Raw genomic sequence first — 20,276 nt, forward strand, 5'->3', positions numbered from 1 at the left:
ATAAAGCTCTACAGAAAATGAAGAATAATAAAGAATTAGTTATCACCAAAGTGGATAAGGGAAATGCAACTGTAATACTTAACCAGAAGGACTACACAGGTAAGCTGAAAGCTCTTCTATTAGATCGGGCCACTTACCTCCCTATCAATTACAATCCCACCAACTCTCAAATTAGAAAACTTCACAGGCTCCTTAAGAGAGTCACTTCTTGGCCTGTAGAAATTACCAACAGATTAAAGCCATTTAACTCTATACCCCCCCCCCCCCCGTATTTACGGACTCCCAAAAATACACAAAGAAAATGTGCCATTACGTCCCATAGTGGATGGCATTGATTCCCCCACATACAAATTAGCTAAACATTTGGCCAAAGAGCTCACACACTATACTGGCAACACACCATCACACATAAAAAACTCAGCCCATTTCAAAGCCAGCATAGAAAACCTTACACTCCAACAAACTGACATAATGGTCAGCTTTGATGTGTCTTTAAGTACAAATGTCCCACTCAAGGAAACCTTAGAGCTAATCCAAGCTAAATTTGTTCCCGATATATCAGCCTTATTTCAGTTCACAATGAACTCAGGCTATTTCGTTTGGCAGGGAAAATTCTAAAAACAAATAGAGGGGACAGCCATGGGTTCACCACTCTCCCCACCCTTGGCCAATTTCTTTATGGAGACCTTTGAAGAAAAAGCCTTAGCCTCTGCCCCACAAAAACCAACCATATGGCTTCGCTACGTTGATGATGTGTCTATTTGGCCACATGGCTCTGAAACACTTCTCTCCTTCTTAACACACTTAAACAACCAACACCCCAGAATCAAATTCACTCTGGAAAAAGAGGAAAACAACAGCCTCCCTTTCCTAGACAAACTAGTCACCCGCCAGCTTAATGGATCCTTGGTTTTCTCAGTTTACAGAAAACCCACCCATACAAGCAGATACATTCACCAACAATTCCACCCCCCACACACACACAACAATATGAAGTAGTGAAAACACTATACAACAGGGCTAAACTAATCTGTTCAAACGACTTGGCCCTAAACACTGAACTAAATCATATCCTCAACACTTTCTCAGCCAATGGCTACCCCCCCCCCCAAAAAAATCCGAAAAATATTAGAACCTACAAACCACAGATCCCTTCCCCCCCATTCCCACAACAAGGATTACTCTAAATCTATCACCATTCCCTACATCCGAGGCACCTTGGAAAAGATTACCAAAATCTTAAAAAAACATGATCTGATCTCCTGTTACAAACCTTACAGAAAATTGGCATCCCTTATCCACTCCACTAAAGACCAACCACTTTCCCTAGACCTACTTGGTGTTTACCAGGTCCCTGGCAGTTGAAAACTGTCTTACAGGCAGGACAGCGAATATCAGAATTTCGGAACACAAGGACTACATCCGTTTTCACAAATACAGTCATTCTGGGCTTGCAGACCATGCTCTGGATACACGCCACAGAATACGGTGGAAGAAAGCTACAGTGATACACCGTAGCAAATACAAATTTGAAAGACTCTTCATGGAATCAGCCTCAGTCCTAAGAAATTCTCCAAACCTCAACAAATTTGGTTGTATGCGACTGCCCCAAATTTGGGAGGCCTACATCTGCAGACCTTCAGCCCAACGGCCAAGAACACCTACTTAGCCCGCTAGAGGGCACCATGAGGACTGTTAGGAGAACAATAGCTTCATTTCTTCATTCCCAGTTTCTGTGTTGTAGTGCCTACGTGCACGCAACTTTTTTGTAAGTTCCTTTAGAAAATGGCAATGTGACATTGCCGAAATATCGGAAAATATTTATTAAAGTTTAATTTAATTTATATCCTTAACTACATTGTTCTATTCCTTAAGTGTTTTAATAATGCATAACCAACATAGAAGCCTGTCTACAAGAATCAACAAAAATCAGAATCACGAAAGCAATGGTATTCCCTGTGGTACTGTAGGGATGTGAAAGTTAGACCCTGAGAAAGAGTGAAAGAAGGAAGATAGATACATTTGAATTATGGATTTAGGCTTACTAAGAATACCATGGACTGCAAAGCAAATCAATAAATCAGCGATAGACAGAATAAAGCCAGATTACTCCTTCGAAGCAACGATCATCAAGCATGCAAGCAAATGACAGTCTGGAGAAGATGATGCTTGCTAAAGTTGATGGAAGCAGGAGAAAAGGAACACCAAGAATTAGATTGGTGGATGGAGTTAAAGAAGCAACTGGAATGCGCTTGGAAATTCTGAAAGATATGGCCAGGGACAGATCAGAATGGAGAATATATATTCATAGAATCACCATGAGTCGAAAAAGACTCGATGGAACATAACAACAACAAAACTATTCAAGATGCTTCAGCTTATTACTGTGATATGTATCGATTTCTTAACGTAACTTGAATTTACTGCTCTCACCAAATGTAGAAGCAGTATTCTTTAAGGTTTGCTGGATTTGGAATTAATAGCATTAATTCCAAATGGGGCTGTACAAATGAAAAGCAATGTCTTAGATGAACAAAATACTTAATGTCTTAAGTACTCTGGATGTTGAAGAGGCTACAGATGTGATGCCTTTATGTCATGAAAGAATACAGATTAAGTCATCTTAAGAGAAATCTTTACTGTTTGAAGATCTATATATTATCAAAAGATATGAATAGCTATCCTTTATATATTCAGTAATTATTTTTTAAACAATCTGTGTTATAATTATTGTATTTAATGCAGTGCTACTTCTCACTGTCCCTACTTTATGCATAAATGAACCAATATATGGAGTAGGACTATACAAAGGAAGAAAAGAAATTGAAATACTTTTTAAACCAACTATACATTCTAAATCTAACATTTTATAGGGGGGGGGGAAACCTCAGTGGTAGGTTTAATTTTCGGTTTCTATAGTGAGGTTATTGGATTATTGAACTTGAAACCTTGTTTTAACTTAGCCCACCCAGTATCATATATACTGGGTAGGCTAAGTTAAGCCTTTAAAGACAAACAAAGCTTGTAAGGATTCCTTCAGTATTAAGTATATAGTAAATCTTGGTACAGCAATTAAAGTAATTTACTTCAAGACTTGTGGCTCTGACAAACTATTCCTTAATAATCTAATTTATTACAAAGCTCTGAAGTAATTTTAATAGAGATTTATAAAGATCAGATAGTAAAGAATAAATAATCAAAACAAATGAACTGTGTTATTTTAAAAAATGATTACCTGCAACATAGCATGAACATACTGAGAAAAGACTTCTGTTATTTTAGTTTCAAAAAATCGTGCTAATGCTTTTACTAGATCACATGCAGCTCGTCTCCTTGTATCAACATCTGAAATGAAAAGCATATTTCTGAAGACAGAGAATGCTTTGAAAATTATAGCTTGTTTCCATATAATAGTATGTTATAAATTATATAAAACAATCTTTAAATTTTATGATTAATATTTAATCTATAATTGAGCACTGGGATTTTTTTCACTGGCACTAAATGCAATATTAGAAGCCCCCACCCCCCCATCCTCAGTGATCTGTTTACCTTGTAAATACTACATGAACAGTTTTAGTTGATTATTTGCTATGATGGATTTCTTTTAGCATAGCACTGTACCTATAAGGCTTGGTCAAGACTTTTCAGTAGTTTTAGTGAGCAAGTATGCTACAATTAGTTTATTGCATTTGGAATTTGTACTAAAATTTGTCAAACCACTTAAATTATGGTTAAATTGGATAAATGTTAATACTTAAATTATATTAAAAAAAATTACATTGCAATATTAATTCTATACTAAGGAAATTCATTACAGCAAACTTTTCACTATAATAAAGTATTATTTTGGTCCCTACAACAAATTTCTGTAGTGAGAGTTCACTGTATTTAAATGTATTGCTACCTATGAACAGTGGGCAGTTAAATTTCATAAAAATTAGTGATTTTTATGAAGGTACATTTCATTATGATTATTACATAGGCGTTTCCATGGAATCATCTCAGGATGCCCAAACTAATCATTATTCACACAATGCCTACAATACCTCTCCTGAAACATAATATTTGATTAAGCACTTATGACCACCTCTGGCAACCCATTAAACTCATTCACCACTCTCCATGAAAAAAATAGTTCTCATAGCCTTGCATTCATACAAAGCATTCAGGTATTCTAATATATTCAAACATTTCCTTAGTATCTATTCTGTAAAACCTCTTCAGTAACATATTTCTTTATCATATCCCCCTCTTCTGTCTATAAATTAAGTTAGCTTTGAAACCCCATAAACCTTGAGTGCTCCATGGAAGTCTATCCTTCCATGGAGCACTCAAGAGATCAGTCACCATTTGTCACCAACCTATGGATCTTCTCAATCACTTTCTCATCCCTAAGAAACTGAGATGACCAAATCTATGCAAAACAGCAGATATGGTCATATCAAAGCCTTATAAAGAAGGATAATTTTTATTCTTGTCAGTGTTTCTTAACATCCAAGTCACTTTCTAAGTTTTGTCCACTTCTGCAAGTGGATTAAATATGACCTCTCTGCCAAATAATTCAACATGAAATTTATAGGTCATCATCGGTGACAGGAAGGCTGACAGTAAACAGTAGATATCAATAATGGATCATTTAAAAATAGTATGAGCTGCATGATGGTATATAAGCTGTATAATAAAAAAATATTGATGTCTAATAAGGCTTTACCAAATTTTTGATAAGGAGAGAAGGCCATTCTGATTCAGGTTAGTACAAAGCAGATCCTTTGGAATGTTACACAGGGATACATGTCTATATTTAAGTTGTATTGTCAGCAGTTAGAAATGAAGAGGGTTATAAAAAAAAAGGTTTAATATAAAAATAGGTGGAAGGCAAGGTGCATGCTGTCTCCACCATTATGAACTATATTATAAAGTAAAGTGAAATCAAATCTGCTACTGAAATTGGAGGTGTTAAAAACTTAGCTTTACTTATGCAGATGATGCTATACTTCTAAATAAATCCCCTATAAGTCCACAGGATTCTTTTAGCAGAATAACAAATTTGGCATAAAAATCAACAATACACAGACAAAAATTAAAAATAAGCAGAAACATTCTCAGTAGTGAACCCATAAAATATTTCAGTCAATTAGACAGAATATTTAAGAAGGCATATGAAGTACGGAAATGGACAACAGAATAAGCGCAGATAGTAGGAGCCAACTAAATGAATTTATATGGAATAAGAGAGAAATTAGCCAAAACAGTGTACCAGATGGATTGGAATTAAAATAGTTGATCAAAGACGAGGCACAACACAATCTAAGAAAAATTAATAACAGATGGAAACAATGGCAGAATCATATGAAAAATGAAGACATTAGGAGAGAATTTGATATTAGAAATGAAGAATGTATGAGCAAAGCTAACTTGTGGCATGGTCTTGAACAATTAAGATACTAAAACAGTAGGAAAGGTTAGCAACATGGAGTTGCTAGTTATCTGTCGATATCTGGGAGGGGTCCTCCCAGTTATCTGTCTAAGATAGATAACTGAGAAGAGCCCTCCACACAGCTTTTAAAAAATGTAGAGAACTAATGCAGCTTCTGACTATAATATCCAATCTCGCTTTCATGTGGTGCAACCATTAGCAGGTATCCACTGGGTACTCGTCAAACGAGGCAGGACTGGCAATTTGGGACTCAACCAACCAAATTCTATTCTGTATTGACTCAAACCAGAAATAAGCATGAACTTCATGTGGGCTGAGGCATTGCCTGCTGTTTTCATCAGGGAACAAGTGCAAACAGAGACAAAGTCATGTGTATTGAAACAAGCACATTGTTGGAAGTAGAGAACAGAAAAACCATTAACTTAAAGAGTATTAAATTAAAGGAAATTGAACTGGCAGAAGGCTAGAGGAGGACATTACTAGTATTACCAAGATAAAGAAGATAATCAGATGAGATCCTGCTAAATAATAAATACAGGTATTATACCTGTATTTATAATTTAGCATTTATTTATTATCATCATCATCATCAAATTCCTGACATGTACCCTCAAAGGGTGTACAGGGTGTACATGAAAAATTTACATCATTACTAAATTCCTATCTACAATTTTCGTCCAAATCAGTCTATCACTTGTCAAGACTCCAATATTATCATTATCAGATCTTATATTTCTATAGTCTAAGGCACAATGTAGCGTATCAATCCATATGAATTTAATCAATTCATTCACTTCCTACCATACCAGCTTTGTTGATTCTGTTGTCTATTTCTATATTTAATTTATCATCTTCACTAAAAATCATACCTAAGTAGCTGAAATGTTTTACTTGTTCCACAGGTTCCCGGTTCACAACACAGTTGACATTTTCAACAATTCTACTTATTTTCATTGTCTTCGTCTTTTTAATGCTCACCTTCATACCATATTTATTACAACAGTTATTCACTTTAGTCAAGGACTCTTGCAGACTTGTAGCGGATTTATTTAGAAGTATAACATCGTCCGCATAAAGCAAAGAGCTGACATTAGCATCTCCAATTCTGCTATCATGTTTAATACCACTTTCCTTCATAATGCGATCCTCAAATACAGACTAAGTATTGCTTGATATAATGTCCCATTGACGCCATATAACTGTAGTGTATTGAATAGCTTCTCTCTCTCTTGGCACCGTGTCACATGCCTTTTCCAGATTGTCAAAACTTAAATACAGATCGTTGTTATATTCCCATGCTTTCTCAACTATTTGTCGTAAAGTGAAGATCTGATCCTGACAGCCTCTATTTGGCCTGAATCCAGCTTGTTCTTCACCAAGCTTTATCTTCCACAATTCTTCTCAACTGTTTCTCAAGTATACTTGCACAGATCTTGCCATGAACACTCAGTAGGGAAATACATCAGTAATTCTCACATTCAGTTTTATTTCCCATTTTATATATGGGTACTATTAGAGCTGTACTCCAATCATCAGGAATTCGTCCCTCTGTCCAGGCTTTCTGAACTATGCAGTGCAGCCACTGTAAGACTTTCATACCACCATATTTCAGCATTTCTGGTCGAATATCATCTACTCCTGCTGACTTTCCACATTTCAAGCCTTTGATGGCTTTTCCTACTTCAAGTATGGATATGTATTCCTGACTGTATGCCTGTTGTGTGTTTTTTACCACTGTGCTATCAATGCTTGTTTCATTTAGCAATTTTTCAAAGTAATTACTCCATACTTCAAGAATATCTTTTTCTCCTGTTTTAATGTAACCTTTATCATCTCTAACTCCTTTTATAGCAGTCTTTCCTCCATTCCTAAGCTTCTTCAACAACCTCCAGAATATCTTACCACCTTCTTGATATTTATTTTCTATGTTCTTACCAAAGTCCTCCCATGACTTTTGTTTAGCTAGTTTTATACAGTGTTTAGCTTTCTTACATTTGTCTCTGTATTCTCTAAGAGCACAAGCTGACTTATTTACCAGAAACTTTTGATATGCTTTCTTCTTTTCTTTCACTGCCTCTTTAACTTCCTGTATCCACCATGGAGTTCTGATTTTTTTTATCCTTGCAGACAACCTCACAACATGCCTCTCTGGCTGAATCAATCAGGGGGTTTTCTTCAAGGCTTGCCACTGAATCTCAAAGGTTTGGTTCCTGTTCTCAAACTCTTTCATTTTTTCTTCAATAGTCTTTGTGTATTTTAGTCTACAGTTCACATCTGAGAGCTGCTCAACTTTTGTTCACTTTAAAACTTTCTTACATGTTATACTTTTCATTATGAAATTCAATTTTATCCTGCTCAAGACTAAATAATGATCACTTCCAATTTCAAATCCTCTGTACACTCTGGTATCCTGCACGAGGGAGAAAACATTACTATCGACAATAACATAGTCAATGAGACTTTTCTTATTCCTTGCCTCTTCTCTCCTTGTGAATTTCTGCACATTGCTAACTTGTTATTACTAACATGGTGTTAGTAATAACCAGTTCATGACCTGAGCAGAAATCCAACCGGTATTTGCCATTATTATTAGCTTTGCTCTTTTCTCCAAATTTTCACAAAATATTTTTGTATGTCTGAATCATTTCCTTCTCTGCTATTTAGATCCCCAACAAGGACCAACTTTTCCTTTTTTATTGTGTCAGTTGCTTTTTCTAAAGCATCAAGAAATTCCTCCACTTCAACCTTAGCAGAACTTTTTGTGGGACCATAGGCACAAATAAGTCTCATTGTCCAATTCACCATTCTGATATTTGCCCACATCGCTCTACTTGAGACTGACTGCCATTCAAGAAGATTAGCCTCGTATTTTGTGTTGAATACTATGGCTACTCCTTGTTTTCCTTGATTGTCATTTCCTGAATATAACATTTTGTATTTATTGTTCAGAAAGATCTCACCAGTTTTGGTCTTTTTTGTTTCATTCACCCCTATTATGTCGATCTGGTACTTATCTAATTCCTCAGCTAGCTCCATTTCTTTGCCATTCAGGTTTCTTATGTTGATAGTACCGGTCTTCAACTCTGGTGATGTTGAGTTGGGGTATGCTTTCAGATTTGTTCCAGTAGCTGACTTTTCGCTGTTCGCACTGGCGAAAACAACAGGGACCTTGTTTGACCACCGACGCCCCAGCTGGCATGAAATTTTGTCATGTTGTACCATCATTTTCTATATTGGTTAAGCCAATAAGAATACAATTTGGTCGGCTAAATCCCAAATTGCCAGCCCATCCTCATTCGTTCAGTATCCGGGTAGATACCCAACAGGGTGCACCACGAGAAGGTGAGGATAGGACATTAGGTCAGAAGCCCTGGTCAGTTTTCTGCATTCCTTTAAAGGTTATGTGGAGGTCTCCTCTCAGTTATACAGCTTTGACCCTTAAGCACCCTATTTATTTATTAATAAATGCTAAATTTATTTATTAAATAATTTATTATTTATTATATCTGAGCAATAATGTTTATGGAAAGGAAGGAGAATAGGGATAGCATTCAAATGGCAAAATGTGGCACGATCTCACAGAAAGTTCTTCTAAGGAAAAAGTGGATGAATTTTGAGTCATTAGAGAAACAGCTGATATAAAGAAGATGAAAAATCTGGTACTCATGGGAAATCTAAACAGCAGGGTACAAAATAAATCCCAGGGATATAGAAATATTTTGAGAAAATTTTTGAAAAAAGGGAAAGCTAATAATAAGTGCATGCTGGATTTCTGTTTAGGATTAGTCATCACAAACACTACATTCCTAACAAAGAGGTGCACAAATTCACACATTGAGGTGACACTAGAAATAAAAAACAGCATCAATGACTGGATACAAGAGTATACAGAGAATTTTTTCTTTCTTTTAAGGTTACGCAGTGATCAGCATTCATAGTGAAGGATATATGGAGACATGTTAGAATAATTGCTTTACTTATCACTAAGAAAGTACAAGTCAACATTTCAACCTCTGTATTGCGGCCATGATCAAGAAAGCATACATATGTGCAGGATACAAGCTACATGACACTACACTATACAAAAGTAAGATGAATCTAAATGTTAGTTAATCATTTACCCTAGCCTGACCTCTGATGGAAAAAGATGAAAATATATGTTTCTATGTTAATTAATCAGCTAGCCTTTCTAAAATGATATAGAGACAGCAACTTGATACTGAACTGCATTAAGCTAAACGAGAGTTTACTTCAGCCAAAGAGCTTTGTATTTACGCCCATTTGGAAAAAAGCTTTGTAGAGAGAGAGAACAAATCCACAAAGCCTGCAAAAATCTAGCAGTTACCCAAGCCAACGTTTTCAACAAAAATTAGAGCTATCAAGCTACATAAATCCCAATGAATATAGAAGATAAACAGGAACGTGACAAAATGTTTGGAAAGCTATTGAAAGCTTTCTCGTAGAAAAGCTTATACATTGGTTATGCATTATTAAAACACTTAAGGAATTGAACAACGTAGTTAAGGATATAAATTAAATTAAACTTTAATAAATATTTTCCGATATTTCGGCAACGTCGCGTTGCCATCTTCTAAAGGAACTTACAAAAAAGTTACGTGCACGTAGGCACTACAACACAGAAACTGGGAATGAAGAGATGAAGCTATTGTTCTCCTAACAATCCTGATGGTGCCCTCTAGCGGGCTAAGTAGGTGTTCTTGGCCGTTGGGCTGAAGGTCTGCTGATGTAGGCCTCCCAAATTTGGGGCAGTCGCATACAACCAAATTTGTTGAGGTTTGGAGAATTTCTTAGGGCTGAGGCTGATTCCATAAAGAGTCTTTCAAATTTGTATTTGCTACGGTGTATCACTGTAGCTTTCTTTTATTTTGTCAAATGCTTTTTCAAAGTCAATAAATGCAATATGTGTTTCTAAATTATATTCTCTTCTTTTCTCTATTATTAATTTTAGGCAAAAGGCTGGGTCTATACATGATCGTACTTCTCTGAATCGATTCTGTACTTCTAAAATAAAGTTTTCAGAATATTTCATTAGTTTGCTATTTAAGATTCTGCTATATATTTTGTAACAGGAATTTAGTATGCTTATACCTCTATAGTTTTTAGGGTCATCTCTATTACCTTTTTTAAAGATAGGAATCACAATTGCTTTTTTCCATTCTATTGGGGGGATACCAGTTGAATAAATTTTATTTAAAAATAATAAGTTCAATAACCTCAAGTTCAATATATTTAATAATCATTTAACAAACAATGACAGAGGAGGCTAACAGAAACTGAAAATGATGAAAGGCAGCTGGAACAGATATTTGACCAGAAATGCTAAAATATGGAAATAAGTTTTGCAGCAGCTACACTGCGTAATAATTCAGAAAGCCTGGTCAGGAGGACAAATTCAAGATAATTGAAAAGCTCTCATCGTTCCTATTTATAAAATGGAAAATAAAACCGACTGTGAATTATAGAAGAATTTCTCTACATAGTGTTTTCGTGTAAGATCAACCTAGTTCAGGCCAATTATTGTGTCAAGATCAGATTTTCACTTTACAACAAACATTTGAGAAATCACAGGAATATAACAGCATCTGCACTTAATTCTTCTAGATAAAAATAAATAAATAAATAAAAAGGCAAGGTGTCAAGCAAAAAGCAGATTTTTAAAACAAGAGGTATGAGACTAATATGCACACCATCTCCACTCATATTCACCATCTATATGATCAGATTATGACAGAAAGTAACATTAAACCTGATATTAAAATGGAAATATTAGAAATCTAGCAGTTACCCAAGCCAACGCTTTCAACAAAAATTTTGTTTTATGTAGATGATGCTATACTCCTAAATAAATCCAGCGATCTCTAAATTGAATAATAGCTGTAAGAAATTTGGAATGAAAATCAGCAATAAAAAGACCAACACTATGAAAACAGGCAGGAACACAGAAAGCTTCAACTGCATTCTCAGTGCAGAATCTATAAAAACAAGTACATTTTAGCTATTTATGTGCAATTTTTATCGAAGATGGAAAATTAAATACAGGCAGGAATAGACAACAAAATAAACAAAACTGGTATTGTGGAGATTCAGATGAGCAAATTTATAAGGAATAAGAGAAATTAGCCATAACACTAGACTGGCTGTATACAAGACAGCATTCAAACCAATTTTAACTTATGAATCTGATAGTCAGTTAGAAATAAACAAGTTGATCAAAGACTACAGACCAATGATAAGAGAGCTCTGAGAAAAATTAAGAGTGAACAGATGAGATCAATGGCAGAATCATAGAAAAAACGAAAATATTAAGAGAGAACTTGAGACTTATCATTTAAGGAATGTGTGAGCAGAGCTAATCTAAGATGATATGGCCATTTAAATAGAATTGGTGAGGAAAGATTAGCAAAGCAGGTGTTTGATGCCAAGCTGGCAGGAAAGAGACTCAGAGGTAGATCAAGGTCTAGGTAGATTGATTCAGTGAGAAGTGCTTTAGAAGAATAAAATGTTAGATACGACAGTACTGGAGAGCTAATAAGTGACAGATTAATTTGGAGGGAAACTGCTGACAGGAGATTAATAATAATGTAAATTTTATCATGCGGTACTGTCATAGCATCCTGTACACCCTTTGATGGTACATATCAGGAAATTGACAATAATGAATGAGATTAGCAAAACAAGTGTATGCCAGGTGATAATGTAAACTTAATCATCTACTACCATCATGTTATCCTATACCCTTCTTAAGATAGGAATTCGATGATAACAGTTAGTATTTTTTTTGTTCCTGAAGAATTGTGCTCTAAAGAATGCAAAATAATTGGAAATAAACAATAGTTTTCTAGTTTTACTTCTAGAAATTTATTTTGACTACATTTCAAACTGACACAACATAAACCTATGGGTAAAGTTGGCCTAATTAAAAAAAAGTTTAAATAAACTTCAAAGAACTATATGACTTGGAAATGCCTGATGGAAGAAGAGGTAACAAAAAAGATGGAAAGGGTATGCAGAGGATTTGTACAAGAAAGATAATAATGAAGGAGAATTTGAAGGGAATTTGTTGAGGAACCCATGATAATGAAAAGTGAAGTAATATCAGCAATGGAACAACTGCCAAAAGGAAAAGCTTCTGGAGCTGATGGTGTGTCAGTGGAATTACTGAGAGCAGCTGAGGATGAAGTAGTGAATATACTGACTGAAATTTATCAACATGTTTGGAAGAAAATATACTGACCTAGAGATTGGAGAACATCAGTATTCATCCCAATCCAAAAAAATCAAATCTCAGAGACTGTGAGAATTATAGAACTATTGCTTTAATTTCACATGCAAGTAAAGTTATGCTGAAAGTGATTCAACAAAGGCTGCAGCCATATGTGGATAGATAAATGCCACAAGAACAGGCAGGCTTTAGGAGAGGTAGAGGAACTAAAAACCAAATAGCAAACATGAGATGGATTGTGGAAAGAACAAGAGAATTTCAGAAGGAAGTATATGTCTGTTTTATTGATTATAAGAAAGCTTTTGAATATATGGATCACAGACTGTAGATTGTAATGAGATCAATGGGAATACCTGAGCATCTAATCCTCTTGATAAGAGCTGTATGACAAACAAGAAGTTTCAGTAAAAAGTCTTTGTCTGAGAAACAGACAGTGTTCAAGTGGAAGGAGGGGGTGCAGAAAAATTGTATACTGTTGCCCTATCTTTTCATTTATAGTGAATATATATATTATCATAAGACAGTTTGGGAAGATGGGATGAAACACAGTTGACTACTAATCCAGCATTTTGAAATGTAAGTGGAGAATACTGAGTAGCATGGTAAATTTCTCAGACAGTTTTAGCCATCAGATTAGATAGGTATTTTAGAGTCTCCTACAACTAAGAATAATCATCTTCCACTATTATTTTTGTAAGGAGAGCATCTGAGTTTAATTTCTGATTTAAAAAGTTAAAAAGTTTACATCTGAGTTAAAAAGTTATTCTTAATTTAAATAAATCAAATTACTTTTCTTAAATTAGTTTGATGCTTACCAGAACCTTCTATATCACGCCTAATATATTCCTCAGGATTATCTTCAAAAAGTTCTTCATCTGATGCTGCAAAAATCAAATATCACATAACATACACTATTAAAAAATTACTAAGATTATATACATGAAGTACATCCTCAATATATACTACTATCAGCAAAAAGTTACTACAGCAATCCCTCGATAAATGCACCTAATGCGTTCTTTAAAACAGGTGCATTAATCGAATATAATAATCTATGGAAAAATGTATAATTCGTTCCTCAGATTTCTTTTTTTGACCACCCTTAATTTTTTTATAAAAGAATTAGGATATATCTCAGGGCCTAGAATCTAAATTCAGAATATAAATTTATTATTCTGCTTCTTAACAAAGAATTGAGCTAGCGTAGTTTGGCAGGCATTGTTTCTTTTTTTCATACAACTGACGGTATGGCCCTATCGTCTCTTCTGCAAATTTTACTGGTTCTCTCTTCACCAGTGTCAGTCTCTAAGCATTGCTGCTTAAAAACTTCGATTGTATACGAAAACTATTTTCAAATTGTTTCTGTGAAACCTCTTTAGGCATGTCAGTGATTAAATTTTCTTCATATTCTTGAGGATCTTCCCATTGTGCATTTAAATTTAGCAGGTCGGAATCACTCAACTTCTCAGAATGAGATTTAATTAACTTAGATTCACTTGAAAAGCCTCTAAAATCATTTGCACAATGTGGAAGAATGTACTTCCAAATGGCTCGCAGATTGCTAGCAGTAATTTAATTTGACTTTGCAACTTTATAACTAGGCTTTCTCTGATTTGGCTAGAAAAGTCTGTTTTAAAAATAACTTAGTAAAATGTTTCAAATCGGTAACTAAATTATTTCACCCTGGTGAGTGATTTTTTAAAATAGTTAGCCATGAAAAATGTATAGATCAAAAATTTTTTAAATCTGTAACATTTATTTTTAAGATGTATATAGGCGCACTAACTGAATTTTAGAGGCACACTAATCGAGGGATTGCTGTAATCTTATAATTATTTTTAAACCACATTATCATTCTTTAAAGAAATATTTTCAGATTACACTTTATCCAATTATGAGATAAAGGTAAACTTGTAGGCATAGGTTTCTGTGGTTTAGCAGATCATAAGAAAGATTCTGGTAATTGGACCACATGTTTATTAAGATAAATAACAATAAAAAAAAACTGACAAGTTTCGTAAGTCATTTGACTTACATCTTCAGGGGTCAAAGGTAACACAAAAGTTTAAACAGAAGAAATGAGAAATTACTTAAAATAGTTCATTCTATGCAGTTGTGGCTGTCTAACTGTTCATTAAATTAAATATCCAACAATCCTAAGTTTGAACAATGCTGGATGCTGTCACATTCTGTTGTTTACGTTCACATTGTTGTCCGAGGTCTGACTTGGGTATATTTTTTATCAATGCTGACCAAACTTGGTGCAGAATTAGGCCCTCGTTTTTGTTGCATTGCGTTGGAATTCTAAGCATGTTTGCAGCTTCTTTAAATTTTCTTATGTAACAATTTGTATAAATAAAAATTTTTTTTTTTTTTTTACTTATACTTCTGAAAGATTTCAACTTCGCTTTAGCGCATGCTACTTACCAAAAATTGACATCATAGCTCAAATAGAAAAAGGAATACAAAATTTGCCTGGTGATACATCAGATCTGATCCATATACAGAGCACAGCATTGCTATTACAAAGCAAATTACCAACCTGGAACCTACCTTACTCAGAATACATAGCCCTCAAAGAACTAAAATCAGACAAAAATATTGTTATAATTAAGGTGGAGAAAGGGAATGCAATGGTAGTTTTGAACTCTGAGGATTGTAACAAAAAAATGAAAACTCTTCTTGAAGATTCTAATACCTATACACCTTTAGACAGAGATCCCATCTGGCGAGCTCACAATAAAACCAATGATCTAGTTAAAATATACCCAATTAAACTGAAGAACTAAAAAAAACTCTATAATCAAAACACCCGTTAGTTCCAAGAATATATGATGTACCAAAAATACACAAGATAGGTATTCCTTTAAGGCCGATAGTGGATGGAAGAGACTCTCCGACCTCCAATTTCGCAAAACACCTCACCAACATGATTTTACCACACATAGGAAAAACAACATCTTTCATTAAGAACAGTACACATTTTTATTGAGAAGGTAAGAGATATATGCATAGGACCTTCGGACATCTTAGCAAGTTTGGATGTAATCAACCTGTTTACAAATGTTCCCAGAAACAAAACAGTGAATCTCCTTGAAGACCTTTTTCTTCCAGACATCATAGAACTTTATAACATTGTATAAAAAAATACTATTTTCATGTATCAAGACAAATTTTGAGAATAAAAAGGACTGGCTATGGGCTCCCCCAAACACCACCCTCTCCCCGGCTTTAGCTAACCTATATATGAAACATTTTAATAATAATGCTTTAAACAATTATCATAAAAAACCAAAAATTTGGCTACGACATATTCACCATATGGCCAGGAACAACAGAAGAACAAACTGCTTTTTCAAAGATTACCTGAATAATATAGAAAATAACATAAAATTTACTTTGGAACAAGAAGAACATAAAAAATTTCCCTTTCTTGATATCTTAATAGAAATCAATGAAAAAGATGATAAATTATCCTTCTCTATCTATAGAAAGCCCACCATCACAGGGAGATTTCTTAATGCGGCCTCACACCACCACCCCTCACAAAAAATAAGTTTAATTAAAACCTTGAGGGACAGAACTTATATTTCCAGCACAGAAAAACAGAGAAATGAAGAATTTCAATATTTAACACAGATCCTCAAAAAAAAAAAAAAAAAAAAAAAAAAGGGTTATGAACCTAAGACAATAAAAAGAATCCTCAATCTCACAAAAGCAAGATTTCAAGAACACAATCAAGCTTCCATACATCAAGAATGTTACAGACAAAATGGGCAAATTACTAAACAAACATAACATCAAAGTTGTTTTTCTACCTCTGGAAAATATTTCAAGATTTCTACATCCCTCAAAACCTCCACATCATCCTTTAACACGTTCATTACCAAGCTGAAAATTGGAATTTCGTGTAATGGCCATATTTTTTTTACTTGATAGCGACGTCCACACGATAACGCGTGATTGGCAATGAACGTGTTAAAAAAACCAGGTGTTTATAAAATTCATTGTTCCTGTGGCATCTGCTATGTAGGCCAGACGGGAAGATCAGGGGAAATTCGCATGAACAAACACCAAAAAGGCGTGCAAAAAAGAAGAGAACACAAATCAGGCTTAGCATACCATACAACTTCCACCGGCCATAATGTACACTGGCAAAAAACAAACAGGTCTTACATTGAAAAAAATTGTTACATAAGAATATTTAAACAAGCTGCAAACATGCTTAGAATTCCAACGCAATGCAACAAAAACCAGGGCCTAATTCTACACCAAGTTTGGTCACCATTGATAAAAACTATACCCAAGTCAGACCTCGGACAATGTGAACGTGAACAACAGAACATAACGGCATCCAGATATTTAATTTAATGAACAGTTAGATGGCCACAACTACATAAAATGAACTATTTTGAGTAATTTCTCATTTCTTGTGTTTAAACTTTTAGTTACCTTTGACCCCTGAAGATGTAAGTCAAACTACTTACGAAACTTGTCAGTTTTTTTTTATTGTTATTTATCTTAATAAACATGTGGTCCAATTACTGGAATCTTTCTTATGAATGGTAAACTTTACAAATTGGTTGCACTGTTATAATGCATATGATGTGTAGAAATACTTAGATACTGGTTGGTTGTGATTATATTTTGGGGTGGTTTTAGAAGGTCCTCAGCAACTGATTGGTCATTTAGCACAGCTATTACAAATCCCAGTAGCCTTTTTTTTCTCTCTCTTTAATTCAGTCTTGGAATTAGATTCTTCCCAGACAATTCCACAAGGTTCCTATGACAGACTGCTTCTAACCATCACCCTACATTCAAAGTCCATTATACATGCTAATCTTCTTATCTGATTTCAGTGTGTGTTTGGATGTTAGTAGGATAAAGAACTTTAGTTACGTGATGACAGGTCATGTTTATCTTCACTATAGATGGGCCCTTCTGATGAAAAATCTGATTTTTCATCAGACTGCCCATCACATCAGTAACAAGAAATGAACTCACCAGCTCAAAATTACAAAACATCTAGAGGAAAGTAAACCTTCATAGAGACATAATATAGAATCGGTATACTAATTTCTCAATTATCTGATCATGTTGGGAAGTTGATTTGTTGACCAGATAATTGCTGGTAGGATTAACTGAATGTATAGGTTAAGTAGGGCTATTCCAGCAGCAAAATGACAAGATAAACCATCACAAACCATTTAAGGATTGGTTAACCGAAGGATTTTGTTGTTTTGAGCTTGAGTAATTCAGAGATGACCATATAGGTTGCTTGGAAAGAAGTCAAAGAACACCCATGCAGGCAAGTGCATTGTGCCATATGACAAGTCATGTGTTTATAGTCAGTATACATTGGAGGAATATGATGCTCCAAAGTCAATGCAGTATCCAGGTGAAATGGCTGTGAGAAGGGAACCAACAGAGTTTGAAAGAGGCACTGCCATATTGAAGGCCTATAGGCAAATTTCTGACAAATTCAATGTGTCAGTCGACAAATGGCTTTTTTTTATATATAATATCCTATGTAACACTCTACGGTCACATTCGGCGAGTGTGATGGGTCGTCTACTGTGGGTAGCACTTGCAGTTGACTCCTTGCACTTCCATCTCAATATGGTATTATTGATTATTGACCTGGAACACAGTTATTACCTATCTCAGAACCCTTTACTCTCTCTTTCTTTAATTCTTCTTGGAATTAGATTCTTCCCAGACAGTTCCACAAGGTTCCTATTACAGACTGCTTTTAACTGTCACCCTGCATTCCATTATAAATGCTAATGTTCTTATCTGATTTCACTGTATGTTGTTTGGCTGTAAGTGGGATAAAGAACTTGAGTAAGTGTGAAGACAAGTCATGTTTACATTCACATTATTACTGATTATTGACCTGGAATATCATACTGAGAGGGAAGTGCAGGAAGTCAAGTACAAGTGCTACCCATAGTAGACGACCCACCACACTCACCGAATATGACCACAGAGTTATTTTACATAGGATAATATGTAAAAACTGCCATTTTTCGGCTGACATGTTGAATGTGGAGTTCCAGGCATCGACTGGAACATTAATCTGCACAAAAACATTCAGAACTGAGACTCATAGCATGGGTTTCCATGATAGGACTGCAATATGCAAGCCTCACATTACCTGAACATGCAGCATCAGCTTTGGTGGTACAAAGAGCATGTACAGTGGAACTTAGAAAGTGTGTCAAAGAGGAATGAATTTCAAATCCTCTGTACACTCCAGTGTCTTGCACTAGTCAAAAAACATGACTATCAACAATAACAATCTTATTCCTTGCCTCTTCTCTCCATGTGAATTTGTGCACATTTTTATGTTGGAACATGGTGTTAGTAATAACCAGTCCATGTCCTGAGCAGAAATCCTACAGGCATTTGCCATTATTATTAGCTTTGCTCTTTTCTCTAAATTTTCCCAAAATATTTTTGTATGTCTGACAATCATATCCTAATCTGCTATTTAAATCCCCTACAAGGACCAACTTTTCATTTTTCATTGTGCCAAGTGCTTTCTCTAAAGCATCAAAAAATTCTTTCACTTCTTTCTTAGTAGAACCTTCTGTTGGACCATAGGCACAAATAAGTCTCATTGTCCAGTTCCCCATTCTGATATTTGCCACACATCACTCTACGTGAGACTGCCTGCCATTCAAGAAGATTAGCCTCATATTTAGTGTTGAATACTATGGCTACCCCTTCTTTTCCTTGATTGTCATTGACTGAATATAACATTTTGTATTTATTGTTCAGAAAGATCTCACCAGTTTTAGTCTTTTTTGTTTCAGTCAGCCCTATTTTGTCGATCTGGTACTTATCTAATTTCTCAGCTAACTCCATTCCTTTGCCAATGTTGACAGTACCTATCTTGAAGTCTGCTGATGATGAGTTGGAGTGTGTTACAGGATTTGTTCCAGTAGCTGACTTTTCACTGTTTGCCCTGTTTCCCTGGCAAAAACAATGGGGGGGGGGGTCTTGTTTAACCAGGTGATGCCTCAGACAGCATGAAATTCTGTCATGTTGTACCATCATTTTACATTGTGGTTTAAGCCAATAAGAATACAATTTGGTCAGCTAAATTCCAAATTGCCAGCCCATACACGTTCGTTCAGTATCCAGGTAGATACTAACAGGGTGCACACACCAGAAGAAGGTGAGGATTGGACATTAGCTCAGAAGCCCTGGTGGGCTCTCAGGCATTCCTTTAAAGACTATGTGGAGGTCTCCTCTCAGTTATACAGTTTTGACCCTTAAGCATCCTGCAATTAAAGAAATATAACTTTAATTTTGGGGTCAAATAGACCCATGCAACTAATTAAGGGTTAATACTGCAGGAATAGTTTGTAGTAGTGGATAAATTACTATAGTGAATTTTTTCAGAATAGCATTATGCCTCAGCAAGTCTTTTATGACAGTGTATGCTATAGTGAGAAGTCATTATATCTATGATACCTGAAGGGAACAAAAATCATAAGAGATATATATTGTGCAAAAGGAGGGGTGCTTAAGGGTCAAACCTATATAACTGAGAGGAGACCTCCACATAGCCTTTAAAGGAATGCA

General features: G+C 35.1%; 1 protein-coding gene across 1 annotated transcript in view; it reads right to left on the bottom strand.

Moving 5' to 3' along the window:
- The window catches only part of Cse1 (chromosome segregation 1), a 439,186-nt gene that overhangs the window by 188,393 nt on the left and 230,517 nt on the right, over positions 1-20,276 (bottom strand). Inside the window, exons 11-12 of the mRNA XM_090402147.1 lie at positions 13,499-13,564; positions 3,236-3,345 (exon numbers count right to left, since the gene is read on the bottom strand). Of these exons, the coding sequence (XP_090258273.1) occupies positions 3,236-3,345; positions 13,499-13,564 (176 nt within the window). The remainder of the gene's footprint in view (positions 1-3,235; positions 3,346-13,498; positions 13,565-20,276) is intronic.

The sequence above is a fragment of the Typopeltis vanoorti genome, chromosome 12 (assembly GCF_054136105.1).
Source record: "Typopeltis vanoorti isolate ZY-2024b chromosome 12, IOZ_Tvanoo_1.0, whole genome shotgun sequence".
In the NCBI taxonomy this organism is placed as follows: Eukaryota; Metazoa; Arthropoda; class Arachnida; order Uropygi; family Thelyphonidae; genus Typopeltis; species Typopeltis vanoorti.